The sequence below is a fragment of the Mytilus edulis genome, chromosome 5 (genome assembly GCF_963676685.1).
Source record: "Mytilus edulis chromosome 5, xbMytEdul2.2, whole genome shotgun sequence".
In the NCBI taxonomy this organism is placed as follows: Eukaryota; Metazoa; Mollusca; class Bivalvia; order Mytilida; family Mytilidae; genus Mytilus; species Mytilus edulis.
Genome location: NC_092348.1, coordinates 3,877,307 through 3,892,270, shown reverse-complemented (window position 1 = coordinate 3,892,270; position 14,964 = coordinate 3,877,307). Strand labels below are relative to the sequence as shown.

Below are 14,964 nucleotides of genomic sequence, written 5' to 3'. Positions count from 1 at the left end.
GGAATTATCATAAAAGGTGTAACAATTCATCTGCATGTCTCGTAACCTAATATTGCTATGTAGAGGTCATCACATGCGTGTAATTATTAACCATTTTAGTCTTTGAAATATATTTGATAAATAAGTTAACATTATTTTACGATAGAGAAGACCATAAATATTTGTGTAACACTCGATAAAAGTTTACAATCTTTAACTTAAAATTTGAGTTATCTGGCACCATCTGGCACACTACAAGCGCATCACATTATTTTCTGCAAACTCTCTACCTCAGAATCATGTAATTTTCATAATCAGATATTTCCCGATTTCCAAGTTCCAATGATTAAAACATACTTAACAAAACTAAAAATAAGATTGCCCTCTTTCCGAATGCAGTTAATTTTCTTATGTCATTCTGTTAAATATGGACCGATTTTTTCGATCTTTTCAGCGTTGTTCTTCATTTATTGGACGGAAACAGGTGTTGTTATTCATGTGGCGATTCACAAATAACCACGGGAGTTTCCGTGTTAATTTAAATTGGTAGGAAGATAAGACAATCGATATCAAATCACGTGATAAGACCAGCTTCAGTTAAAAGAACAGGCGAAGGCGGCATCGCAGATACCCCACAAAGGAGTTATCACGTACTTGACAAACTGAGTCGGAACCTTTTATTTTCTTAAAGAAATCAGTGGGATGGGAATGTGCTAATTTTTCGTTGGAGTTCCTGTCAATATAATACTTCCATGCTCATATTAACCCGTACTGGGAGAGTTTGGGTATCCGAATCCATTGTTTTCATTTGAAATGCCAATTTTCAAAGATAAATTACCATTGTGAAAAACAAGCTAAATTATTCCTTTGTTCACAAATGACGAAAGTAAAACTAAACAATTCCACCTTAGTCAAAACCCAAATAGATAACACATGTTTTTAACAAGACAGAAGATCGACTGCTTTAGGCAACCTTGCTGCCATCTTGAACAAGAAAACTGGTGGAAAGTTGTACTCCATGGAAAGAAGATTCACCTCGACAATACAAACATTGCCCAGACAAACAAATCTGAGGATCTCCAAATGATAAATCAAGATATCTTTTTTTTCAACAAAAACACGTATGCTTCTTTTCTCTAGAGGGTATCAGACTTAAAAAATAACAAGAAGCGGAAGCCATCAGATGAGTATTCAATCTCATAAGATGAACAGAGAAACAACAGCTAAGGAAAAGATAAACGATAGAAAGATAAACTATATACATAACTCGCCTGTGGGTGATATCATGTGTTCCGGAAGCACAGGCAGATCCTGTACCACGCATCCGTCGTGTTTTTTAACAACAACAAAAAAGTAAAATATGTTATAAAGTCATTTTACTTTTAACAAATTAGATAGGAAAGAATAAAGATCGGGAATATGTATATTTTGTTCTTGATGATTTCGTCTGTTTGTGCAGGTAGGTTTTGTACATTTCCCTCCTAATATGAGGTACTTTATATTGATACACCGTATTTGATGTGTGTATATTGTACAATATCTCTCACAGAATAAAGAATCATTTAAACGAACATTTAACTTTTCACTTATATATTGATTATGTCCTTTGTCTCAAAAATTCCCCTTTGAATTACTTTTATAACATCAAAAATGAAGCTATAATGAATATATATGTATACTAGAGGTCAAATTTTCCTCTGGTGCATTAAAATGTATATCTAGTGTCTATGAAAAAAAAACAGATTTAAGTAGTTCTACGTTGTGCATTCAATCATCTATACACGTCATACAATTTCACGTTTATATAAAAAGCAAGTAATTAATTTATATATGTATTGTTTTAACAACAATTTAAACAAAAGAAATATTCATTTGACCAAATTTTCACAATCTTCACAATTTTAGCACTTTTGTTAAATTTTAGACGGTTTCCGTCGTAAATGAATGTCGCCGCATTCGTGTCCATTCTTAATATAGAAATGTAAGTTGTATTTTATGATAATATATAACATATATAAAGGTTGAGGATGAACACGGATGCGGCCACTTTCATTTTTGACAAAAACCATCTGAAACATTTTTGGGCATATTTGATAAATGTTTCATATTTAAGCTAGAATCGGAACGTTTGTAATGCGTTAATCAGTTAAAATCAGTTCACATAAACTTATTGAATCAACTGAAATAGACACTTACGTGTTTAAAACGTGTCTGAATTCTTTCGTCAGATGAACTTAAAATTTGAGGCCAAAATCGGCCCTTACCGGACCTACTCTTTTTCTATCCAGGTAAAACGTTATACCGGTGCAAACGACTCGAATTTTTCTTTTGCAGTTACCACCCCTCAATTTAAGAATCGAATAAGCTCGAAGGAATATTCATACTTAATCATTAATCTCTAACAGGGAATTTATATTAAAAACATGCTTTAAAAATAGGGTTTCTTTCCACTTCCCTGTAGTATCATTTGATTTATTATATGATATTTGTATTTTTTATGAATACTCCTTCACCATCGATTCGCCTCGTCTGCATATTATATATTCTGGTCGATTGAACGTTTTAGAGGTCACACTGTGTAATGGGACATGATAATTGCTAAACAGTGTGTTTTTACACACATAATCCTTTCTAATTATATATATATATATATTATGTTCAAAAGTCTACAAAACTATTATTACTAGCTGTAATCAATTATGATAACAAAATCATACGAGCGGGTGGATCCAGCCAATTTTTAAAGGGGTTCCCGACCCGGGAGAAGGTGGTGGGGACGAATCCTCGGATCTTCCCCTCCATAATCCCGTCACTGAGATGAACATGATTCTTGAATCAGTTTAAACATATTTATTTATAGTGGATTGGGAAACAAGTTTTGCAACTTCAGTACTTTTCGTATCAATCTAAAAGAACGTTTATCAGTTTGTAGGAGTTAAGATCATCTGTATTGGTAACTGCCATATTTCGTATACTGTTGTTACTTAAACCATAATATAGCTTGATAAAAAACACTTCCGACATTTAGACAAAATCATTTACTAATGATATGGGCAGATCCTGAAAAAGTTTTACAGTTTTTATGTGGACAATTGAAGGCCAACAAAGAAGAAATTAACACCTCAAAGGAGCACAAATAGAACCATACAAATATAACATGCTTGCAGGTTCTTGGATGCCATGCATATTAGAATCACACCATGCAGAAATGCACCTAATGTCCGCATCTTATTTTGCGCTTTTCCTGCTATCCGAAATGAAAATTGTGGAACCTTTTTTATCGGAATCCTTTGGCAATACATGCAATCTTTTCTTTTTCTTAACGTAAATCTCTGCAGCATTGGCGCTCACTCAGTTAGCTATGTTCTCTTAAAGGATCATTGTTAAAAATGTTAATGTATTTAAAAAGAAGTTATTCCAATTGTGAAAGGAATTTCGGGTCCCGAATGAAAAGTTTGAAATGCACAAAATTTGATTACAGGAACGTACATATTATTTACACGAAGCAGTCATAGTATTTTGGCCAATGTGCGGATTTGATGTCAAAAGCAGTTTTTTATTTAAATAATACATCTGAACGATCGACACTGATTTAAATAAGTGTCTCCTTCACGACAGTCTTGAACATTAAAACGTAATATTAGATGAAAGACACTGCTATTTTTAGTGTTTGGTACAGGATTGCTGTCACTGTGCACCACAGTTCAACATAGAAACTTATTGTAGAAAAAACAAAGAACTCTTTATGTTAGAAATCACTGTCAATTAAACTCCCAAATATACTATCCACTCTGATCTGTGTCCACACGTGTATGTTAAAAATATTCTTACTTCGACAACCCTAATGTCTAATGCAAGACAATTTTTTATTCATTCCAGTTGCTTATAGACAATAGAACTACATTATAAGACTTCCTTTTTTAGTTCTTAAAACAAGACCAAAATCAACATGCAAGTGCTATCAAACTATACAAGTATTAAGAGAACATTCAACGAAAAGATCAGTCGATTTAATTATGAAATGCAAGAATATTTATAACATATGGAGGGTGTTCTAAGTTTTTATAATATTTTACAGATTGCAGTACAATAATCAATGGATACTTGCCCAATCCAAACGACTGTTCGTCTTTCATACAATGTGGACATGGCATTTCTTATACCATGCCCTGTCCCACTGGATTACACTGGAACCGGCGTATTAATGTTTGTGACTGGCCCTCAAATGCTGGTTGTGTCATAGGTAATATATCAATACAGTGTCCTGTTCCGCTGGATTACACTGGAACCGGCGTATTAATGTTTGTGACTGGCCCTCAAATGCTGGTTGTGTCATAGGTAATATATTATTACAGTGCCCTGTCCCGCTGGATTACACTGGAACCGGCGTATTAATGTTTGTGACTGGTTGTGTCATAGGTTTGTAAAGAAGTCAGGCGGAGACAGGTATAGCATAAACAACTACAGGTATCGCATAAACAACTACAGGTATCGCTTAGGTTAAAGGCGACAGACAGAAAAAAAATACAGAGCATAAACAACTGCATGTATCGCTTAGGTTAAAGGCGACAGACAGAAAAAAATACAGAGCATAAACAACTACATGTATCGCTTAGGTTAAAGGCGACAGACAGAACAAATACAGAGCATAAACAACTACATATATCGCTTAGGTTAAAGGCGACAGACAGAAAAAAAATACAGAGCATAAACAACTACATGTATCGCTTGGGTTTGGAATGTTATTTTTGTTTGGGACTTAAATCGTTTGATTGTTTAGACTCTTGCATTATTAATGTTTATAGCATTCCAGAAACTCATCCCGTACGCCCTGATTTTTATCTAATGTATATAATAGGTTTTCTTTTCATTTTGTTGAACATGTTGAAGGTTTTAGACTTCAGTGTTTTATGGACGTCATCTCCGGTTAGTTGACCATAATGGGATTATCAGTATCGGGATGGTTGACCGTTATGGTATATTAAAATATCTCAGATGACCACGATTATCTTCCAATTGATATTCATATTTCATAGATCACCGAATGATATTAATATTTCTTATGGCTTCTGCGTTATTGCACTTTTCAGCCATTTTTATTATTTGATTTTTGTAAGCCATTTGAATAGTATCGAGTTTGCCCTGCTTGTAAATGAACAAAATAATAGTTTGAATGCAATAACTATGTTTAGCAAAATATTTAAACCTCAGAGAATGTAAACTTGGCAATATAATCATGTGGATGAAAAACAATCGATACCAAGCTTATAACTTGATAAAACCTAATGTTATAATTTAATTTAAAAAAAGTGCTGCATGTATAACAAGTGTAAAACCATCTATACTCATTTTAAGTTAGCTGGCCACGTGGAAGGTATTCGCTTCCAAAATCAAAATCAGGATGCCCTGTCGGATGGGCAGAAGGATGTATATATCAGGATAATGAAGATATACATAATGTGAACGATGTCAGATACAACCATCACTTTTATGGTAAGTTCGATATATTATTTGTTTACTGGACTTATAAACTTTTATCTGTGAAATTATAGCTAAATATTTTCAAGGCATAATTCAAAGATACTGCAACCTAACATGCAATAGCTTATTAGAATCATATTCAAAACAGTGTGGTCCTGGCCATTTATTAACGACCTAAATTATCCCATTGACTGGGACAGATTAGGTGAACGTTTGTCTGTAAGGAACATTGCTCACTTCCTACTTATTATAGAATTTAAACTGTGGGGTCACCAAAGGTTCTTAACGCCTTTAATAATAAAATAATTCGAAAAAAAATTCAGGAATAACCTTTATGTTTTGATTTATATTATTGATATAAATCAACACATCGTATTATTCCGGATTCGTTTTTCGAATTGCTTTTTTATTTAGGTGTTGAGAACCTTTGGTGACCCCACAGATTTAGTGTCTTTAACAAGTACATAGTGAGCAGTGATTGTTACCGACAAACGTTCACCTAATCTGTCCCAGTCAATGGGATAATTTAGGTCGTCAATCAATGGCCAGGACCACACTGTTTTGAATATGATTCTAAATATATCCAATTATTTCTTTTAGAAAATCCAATATGACTAATTTATCGGTATGTGTTGATATGTACTTTTTGTAGCTGTTAGCAACTGTTGACTATATATATGCATCGGAATAATAATTTGAATCATACAAACCATCCATGAAAACTATGTTATGGTGTCTTGTAGTTCTGTCGGTTATTTGTTTCTTTCGGTCCGTTCAACGTTTATACAAAAAACAAAACAAATCAGACATATATTGAAAAAAGATGCGCAAACAGATCACTTTGTACATTGTATGATTAAGAAAAAATAAATCATGGCATATCAAACCGATGCTATTTAAATAACAGAGTTCGAATGTGATATGACTCGAAAGACAGTTGTGAACATGTGTCTGACACTGTCCAGTTGATTCTAAAATTATGTGATAGATATGCATATACGAATTACTGTTATATACAACCAGGTATTTTCGGCAAAAACACAAAGCTATGTTACTGTACCAAAACAAAATATGGTGGATTAGCATCCTGGCCACGAGGAAATTATTGTATTGCCAGAAAAGGTGGTTCCTGTCCTTCTGGTAAGTCAGTACATTGTATTGGCTCTGGAAAGAAAGACCAAAAACACGTATATAATTTCATGCGTCCGAAGCCCTTTTCTGGGTTTACCTTCATCGGGAACCCTCAAAGCTTAATATTTAAAAGCCTATGATTTATAAGAACTGAAACTATTGACGAAAGAACCTAATATTAGTAATATTAGTAGCCAAATCCATCTTAAGTGAACTTTGTCTGAGTGAGGTTAAAACTTAGTTTTTTATGATTTCAAAATTTATAAACAGACAATTGTAGATAGGAGTATTAAAACTCATGTAAGACTGAAGAACTGACTGCTGAGCTGAAATTGTTTTCGTTTTAACAATGTAATTGTTTGTGTGGGCAGCTAAGTAAACTATCAAAGTTGAGTAATCGGTTTCTGGATTAATATGACCTTATCAAGGAACCAAAAGTGACATTGGCGTCGACTCGGTGGTTGTAAAAAGCTGTTTAAGTTTTTCGATTTATCAGCGCGTTTCTTTTATGTTTTTTTGTTTTTTTTGTTTTAAATATTTTAGCCTTACTAAGGAGATCATTATCGTCGTAAAGCTCATCCAGATCAATACAAATGGTACCATTTGATACGATAACAATAAAATACATATCCCTGCGGTTCTACCTGGGCTTGAAATAGTTTTAACGTTCGGAGGACGTGTTTTTCAACAGACTGTCGGCATCCCATTGTGCCCCTCTACTTGCCGACTTGTTTCTTTATTATTATGAGGCTGACTTCATGCAGGAACTTCTTAGGAAGAAAGATAAGAAGTTAGCAATATCCTTTAACTCTATTTTCCGCTATATAGATGACGTTCTTTCACTAAACAATTCAAAATTTGGTGACTATGTGGAACGCATCTATCCCATCGAATTGGAGATAAAGGATACTACAGATACAGTTAAGTCGGCTTCATATCTTGACTTACATCTAGAAATTGACAATGAGGGTCGGTTGAAAACAAAACTTTACGACAAAAGAGATGATTTCAGCTTTCCAATTGTGAACTTTCCATTTCTAAGTAGCAACATTCCAGCAGCACCTGCATACGGGGTATATATCTCCCAATTGATACGATATTCCCGTGCTTGCATTTCCTATCATGATTTTCTTGATAGAGGGTTACTGCTCACAAGGAAGCTATTAAACCAAGAGTTCCAAATGGTGAAGTTGAAATCATCCCTTCGTAAATTTTACGGACGCCATCACGAGTTGGTTGACCGTTATGGAATAACCGTTTCACAAATGATATCGGATATGTTCCTTACGTCGTAACTACAATCCCCTTCCCTTTCATGAATGTGACCTACCGAATTAGACTATTTACCGGATTTGTAATCACATAAGCAACACGACGGATGCCACATTTGGAGCAGGATCTGCTTACCCTTCCGGAGCACCTGTGATCACCCCTAGTTTTTGGTGGGGTTCGTGTTGTTTATTCTTTAGTTTTCTATGTTGTGTCATGTGGACTATTGTTTTTCTGTTTGTCTTTTTCATTTTTAGCCATGGCGTTGTCAGTTTGTTTTAGATTTATGAGTTTGACTGTCCCTTTGGTATCTTTCGTCCCTTTTTTAAGTATATTTTTTTTAATTTTGGTTTTGATTCCATAAAGCGTTATACCAACATGAAACAGGTATTAGAAAAAGAAAGTTCGTATCAATATGTAATTGAACAGACAATTCAATTACAACGCGTGACTTTAACTTGCAGCTTTTTAAAATCCTTTATCCTTGCCAAATATAAAGAGTAAGATCAGATTTATTTGTATAGGATTTAGAACAGGCAGTATATATTGGGATGATGAAGACCACAATAATGCAAATTCAAAGAATGGAATTCTTCCAGATGGAACCTATAATAGAAACACAAGGATATACTACTGTTGCAGGTATGTCATTATTCAAAACATTCTTTCTTTGTAGGAATGTATCTGTATGTAAATTTTATACTTCGTGTTAATACTTTATAAGTATTGTTAATCACATCAGAATAAGGATAAGAAAGTATGATTGCCTTTGAGATCATTTATTTACATTTTGAGAATTCGTCGCTTATTTAAAAAAAAAATCAAATGAAACTTCAAAACGGTAAGCCAATTATCCAATGTCATAATCAAAATCTCAAACACATCAAACGAATATAAAACAGCTGTCATATTCTGACTTGGTACGAGCAAACCCGCATTACATTTTTTTATTGTTTCTCAGGAATTAAATCAAATAAAAGGGAAGTTATCCAATGTCAAAGTTCGTATAAAAAATTAAAGAAAAAAGTAAGCTTCAAAACGTCTGTCAGATTACACGAAAAGTAAGAATACTTGCAGTTGATCATACACGAAATTACAAACTAAGTTCAGACATAGGTCACAAATAAAGACTGTATTTCACAGAAGACAGTCTACATTTATAATAATTTCAAACGCGGGTCTGGCGTATATACAAAATGTAGTTCTGGTACCTATGATGAGTTTATTTACAACCACCGGGTCGATGCCACTGCTGGTGGAGATTTATTTCCCCGCGGATATCACTTGTTGTGCTAACATGAATTATAATTGATATGGTTATGTTCCAGACCATATGAGTATTTGGACCGTACGCGTACGGTCCAGCTGAGCAAACATGTTTTGGGATCATATGGGTTAAATTTAAACAAACATTTATCAAAATCTTTATTTTTAGTAATACAAACTGTTATTATTACAAATAGATGAATAAAGTGAATAAGCGAACAATTGACATTAAATATTTGTTTAATTGTATATCTGAATCCTATTTTGTTACTCTGGACCAAGGTGACACTTGCTACAAATGTACCACAAGGAACGTCATATTTTCTTTTACATTAACATTATTTGTTCATGCATGTTCCTTTGTCTTTTTTTGTAAAGTTCCTAAATATTCTATAACAATTTTCTCCCCACATTATGTTTACTTCCGATAACTTCAATTTCAATGAACATAATGGGCTGCATGCAGTTAACGAATTACTGACATGCTAAATACAGGAGATTAACAGATTAAATAAGCGTGATAATTTTAAATAGTTAAAATATTAAGTTTTTATTTCCATTACTATTGAACTTTTTATATTAATTTGAGACATAAGTTCTGTTGATCTGTTATATACATTTGTATCAAATAAACTTGACTAACTTCTTAATGTTAATTTTGAAAAAGTACGCATACCGTCCAGACCGTACGCGTGCGGTCCAAATACTCATACGGTCTGGAACAGTTATATTTATAAATTAACTTTTTTTTTAATTTTGATTTTTTTTAAACACTAAGGCTTTTCTTCCTAAGGCATAGAATACCTTAGCTGTATTTGGCAAAACTTTTAAGAATTTTGGTCCTCAATGCTCTTCAACTTCGTACTTTATTTGGCCTTTTTAACTTTTTTGACTCAAGCGTCACGGATGAGTCTTTTGTAGACGAAACGCGCGTCTGGTGTATATACAAAATTTAGTTCTGGTATCTATGATGAGTTTATTCAAATTATTGCATCTCTGTTTAATAGATCTGATGGACCTTCCTACAAAAGCATAGTGTTACCAACAAGTAAACCCTTCTATTTGTACCATTACACATCAACATTATGTCAGCGTGTACGTGGAATGAGCGCACGTGAGGAGTTTGTGAAAACAGATGACGAGGATATTCATAACAACACTAGTTACGATGGTGGAAGCCACCCAAAGAAAACTGAGAGAACCAGAATATATTACTGTTATTATTCTTAATGACTTTATTCAACTATTGTTGTCATTGTAAACCCTGATAAATTCTGACAATTGTCCAACACCGGAAGATCACGTTTTATTTTAATGGTTTTAAATCTTTACTTCTTCAATTACTGGTTTCTCTTATACTCTGGGATTTTGTTCTGTAATAAAATATAAATAATCAACATCATGTGTGATAATGGCCATTGTTTGCATAACATTTGAAAAATGCATTGATCAGTGGCGGATGCAGCCATTTTTAAAAGGGGTTCCAATTATGTGTCCACATTTAAAAGTATTCATCGTAATGATGGGGGTTCCAACCATTCTTCCCCTTTCTGTGTGAGCCTTAATATGCTTATTCGAAAAGCTTTGTTCTTTCAAAATACCAATTGGCTTGGCACATTCCTCGCTACTATTAGATTTCTTTTACAAAATATGCTGTAAATGAATTCGTTCAGTCTATTGGCTTAGTTCACGAAACTTTGAATTTGACTTTAAAACTCCTTTCATAATAACAGTTACAGTCGGTTCGCTCTAAACATTGTTTATGTGATTATCAAACAGAAATCTATTTCTTTAATTAATGAGTGAACCATCAACACATAAATTAATGTTTCTGATCCGAAAACATAGCAGCTTTTGATGAAGTTTTATTTTTGAAAGGTTTTCTTGTGCAGTTAATATATGTAGAGGATCTGTGATGTTTCAGGTATTGTCTTAACCCATATTATTGAATCGTTTTGATTAAATATGATAAACACGTAGATTCAAATAATGGATTAAAACAGAATTGCACTCTTGACAAAACGAACAAAAATCGTGGCTGTCAAGATTTTTCATAATAACAGATTGTTCGTTTTGCGCCTGTCCCAAGTTAAAAGCCTATGGATTTTGTTAGTAATGTATGATTATAATGTTAGTTCATTTATATGTTTTGAGTTTAGTATGGCTTCTATTATCACTGAACCAGTACAACTTTGTGTGTATAGGGTAGCTGAAGTACGCCTCCGCGTACAGGATTTTGTCGCTGTGTTGAAGACCCATTGCAATTGGCGGCCTTTAGTGTTTTTTTAATTCTTTGGTTGGGTTGTTGTTTCTTTGGCACATTTCCCATTTAAATTCTCACTTTTCTTTTCATTTTGCATGACAAAATATAGAAATTGCACATATTAGCCGTCATTGTTAAAAAACCAAGAATACATTTAAAAAATACAAATATTAGTGTTTGCGGATTTCAGGATGTAAATATAGCGGAAATGTGAAACAGTGTGTGAAATATTTTAAAGTTAAGCCAGCTTTTAGTGTTAACCACAATGCTTATAAAAACGTGTTAACATTTTTTTTCACAATTATGAACTCATCATAGATACTATGTCAGTTTTTTGCTTACAACTTCTGATATGAGACTCGGACTTCTCTTGAACTGAATTTTAATGTGCGTATTGTTATGCGTTTACTTTTCTGCATTGTCTAGAGATATAGAGGGAGGGTTGAGATCTCATAAACATGTTTAACCCCGCCGCGTGTTTGTGTCTGACCCAAGTCAGGCGCCTCTGGCCTTTGTTAGTCTTGTATTGTTTTTAATTTTAGTCACAATTTGGAGTTTAGTATGGCGTTCATTATCACTGAACTAGTATATATATTTGTTTAGGGGCCAGCTGAAGCCAGACGCCTCCGGATGCGGGAGTTTCTCGCTGCATGAAAGACCTGTTGGTGACCTTCTGCTGTTGTTTTTTCTATAGTCGGTTTGTTGTCTCTTTGACACAATCCCCATTTCCATTCTCAATTTTATGATTAAAAATTTGTACCCAAGACACGCGTTTCGTCTTAATACAGGATTTATAAGAATTGCTCCAATATTAAGACGGTTAGAAAATTTCAAAATATTCAAAGTTTTGTATACGCATAACTCTTCAAAACTATTTGTCTAACTCTTTCTTTTATGCACAAATACCTTTAATAACATAATAGTTTCGGTATGCAGTATAAGGTCCTTCAGGTCAATAGCTCCTCGCTTATTCAAGAAGCTATGTATTCTGGGCTTGACGCATCAAAATAAAATGAAAATATGTGTCTATTGAGACTCCTTATCATTAACTACTGTCTCATGAGTTGCCACTGTGAAAAGCCTAAACTTTTAATTCACTAATTGTCGCATGTATTGCCACTGTAGACAATCTAGACTTTTAATCACTGACTGTCTGATGAATTGCCAATGTGAACAACATAGACTTCTTAATCACTAAATGTCTTATGTTTTGTCACTGTAAACAACCTAGACTTCTTTACTACTAACAGTCTACGTTTGACACAGTGCATAACTTTGACTTTTTTTTTTATCACTTACTGTCTTATGAATTGCTACTAGAAAAACAACCTAGACTTATTCATAACTAACTGTCATATAAATAAACTCATCATAGATACCAGGACTAAATTTTATATATACGACAGACGCGCGTTTCGTCAACAAATTTAAAAGACTCATCGGTGACGCTTGAATCCAAAAAAGTTTTTAAAAAAGCCAAATAAAGTACGAAGTAAATAACCCCTGTGAACAACCTAGCCTGTGTTATTACTAACTGTCACATGAATTGTCACTGTGAACAACCTAGACTTTTTTTTATCACTATTTGTCTTATGAATCGCCACTATGAACCACCTACACTTTTTATTCACTAAGTGTTTTATGTATTGCCACTGTGAACAACATAAACCTTTTTTTCGCTAATTGTCTTATGAATTGTTTGTGTATAAACGCGTATGCTCAACCTAGACTTCTCTATCGCCAACTGTCTTATGAATTGCCATTGTGAACAACAAACCATTCTTAATCACTATATATGTCTTATGAATTGCCACTGTGAACAACCTAGGCTTCTAAATCACTAAATGTTTTATAAATAGCAATTGTGAACAACCTAGATTTCTTAATCATTAACTGTCTTATAAATTGCCACTGTGAACAACCTAGACTTCTTAATCACTAACTGTCTTATGAATTGCTACTGTACACAACCTAGACTTCTTTATCACTCACTGTCTTGTGAATTGTTAGTTTAAACAACCTAGCCTTCTTTAGCACTAGTTTTGTGAATTGCTACTTTAAAAACAACTTAGACTTCTTTATCACTAACTGTCATAATAATTGATACAGTGCACAACATTAACTTTTTTTATATCACCAACTGTCACATGAAATGCTATTGTAAACAGCCTAGACTTCTTCTACTTCTACTTCTACCAATACGCGGCCACCATCAATAAGTTGATTTTTGCCACTTTAGGATGCGCATTTAAAATTTAGACAAAAATAAGTAATTAATTAATTTGAATTCGTGCTATACATCATATATACAGTGAGTTTTAAAAACATCTTGACGTTGTTCTAGTTCATCTCATAAAGGTAGGTCTTGAAGCATTCAAAACTACCTGCATTGGTGGCACTGTGTGGTAGGGCGTTCCATTCTCGTATCGTCGCCTTAGGTAGAAAGATTCCTTCCGTACTTCGGTCCTACAAGATGGTACTTGGTATTCGTTAGTGCTGATGTTTCTGGATAGCCTATCTGGTGGAATCAGAGTATAATTAGTGTCAACTTTCACACCCGTTGGCAAGTTTATACATCATTATAAGCCTTGATGTCCTCCTACGATCTTCGATGGGTTTCCATTCTAGTTGGTTAAGCATGTCACTAACAGATGATGTGTTATGATATATGTTAGTGACATATCTGGCGGCTCTCCTCTGTTTAGATGGTATGGCGTCCAACTCTGCTATGTCTTGGTCTGATATGCCAGGTATGGTTTCGACTCTGTTGAAGCAGTTTGGGTAGTTTGTGATTATGAAATTCAGTGTGTTTGATTCTCTTGTTGGTTCCTCTGCCATTTGTTGTAAACCATGATCCTCCAGGATGTCAGTGAACTTATGGTGTACGTTGGTATGCTGTGTATTGGGCTTCCGTGATTTGGTTTTCCAGTCCCAGTCTGGTAGGTTGAAATCACAAGCCATGATGATTAAAGCATTTTTTATGCTGTTCGCTCCGGTTAGACTCTTCCCAAGTTCTAAGTAGACATGCTCGTTGGATGTTTTGGGTAGTAATATGAGCTTAGGTATATGGCTTTGTGTCCAATGAGTTCCAGTTTGCACCAGACAATTTCACATTCAGTTTGTAGTTCAGGTACGGCTGTTGTTATATACGTATCTTTAATAGCTACTAATACGCCCCCTCCACTACACGGTTTCTGTCTTTCCGGAAGATGTTATAAATGTTTGACTGTCAGTGATCTTATTGTCTACCCATGTTTCGATTCCAAAGATTATATCTGGCTTAGTGATTTCTATGAGATTTAAGACTTGTCCTTATTTACTTTTGATTGATTGGAAGTTAACATTAAATAATCTTAGTGATGTTTCAGATTTCTTTGATGGTTTTCTGTTCATGTTTTTATCCGGTATTGAAGCATGTAAGGTACTCATTTTTTTAAAGACATTAGACTGGTAAGAGAGGTGTCAGACAATACGCTGATCATGTAATGGTTTGATGTGCTGAGTATTAATGAATAGCATAGTGTTGAATAGTTTGGACATCCACATATGATACAATCCAATTCAAGTGCACTGTC

General features: G+C 34.1%; 1 protein-coding gene across 1 annotated transcript; it reads left to right on the top strand.

Annotated features, from left to right (window-relative positions):
- Positions 1 to 1,264: 1,264 nt before the first annotated feature.
- Positions 1,265 to 10,523, top strand: LOC139522791 (uncharacterized). Its single transcript, XM_071316351.1, has 6 exons — positions 1,265 to 1,438; positions 4,058 to 4,222; positions 5,335 to 5,472; positions 6,484 to 6,600; positions 8,385 to 8,502; positions 10,134 to 10,523. The coding sequence occupies exons 1-6, from the start codon at positions 1,399 to 1,401 to the stop codon at positions 10,354 to 10,356; spliced, it is 801 nt and encodes a 266-aa protein (XP_071172452.1). The 5' UTR covers positions 1,265 to 1,398; the 3' UTR covers positions 10,357 to 10,523.
- The last annotated feature ends 4,441 nt before the right edge of the window (positions 10,524 to 14,964 follow it).

Bases quoted from the DNA above. Each gene is read 5' to 3' on its own strand.
- LOC139522791 (XM_071316351.1), top strand. From the start codon at position 1,399: ATGTATATTTTGTTCTTGATGATTTCGTCTGTTTGTGCAG. The intron at 4,223-5,334 runs GTAATATATCAA...ACTCATTTTAAG, and splicing joins AAATGCTGGTTGTGTCATAG to TTAGCTGGCCACGTGGAAGG. The intron at 8,503-10,133 runs GTATGTCATTAT...TCTGTTTAATAG, and splicing joins AGGATATACTACTGTTGCAG to ATCTGATGGACCTTCCTACA.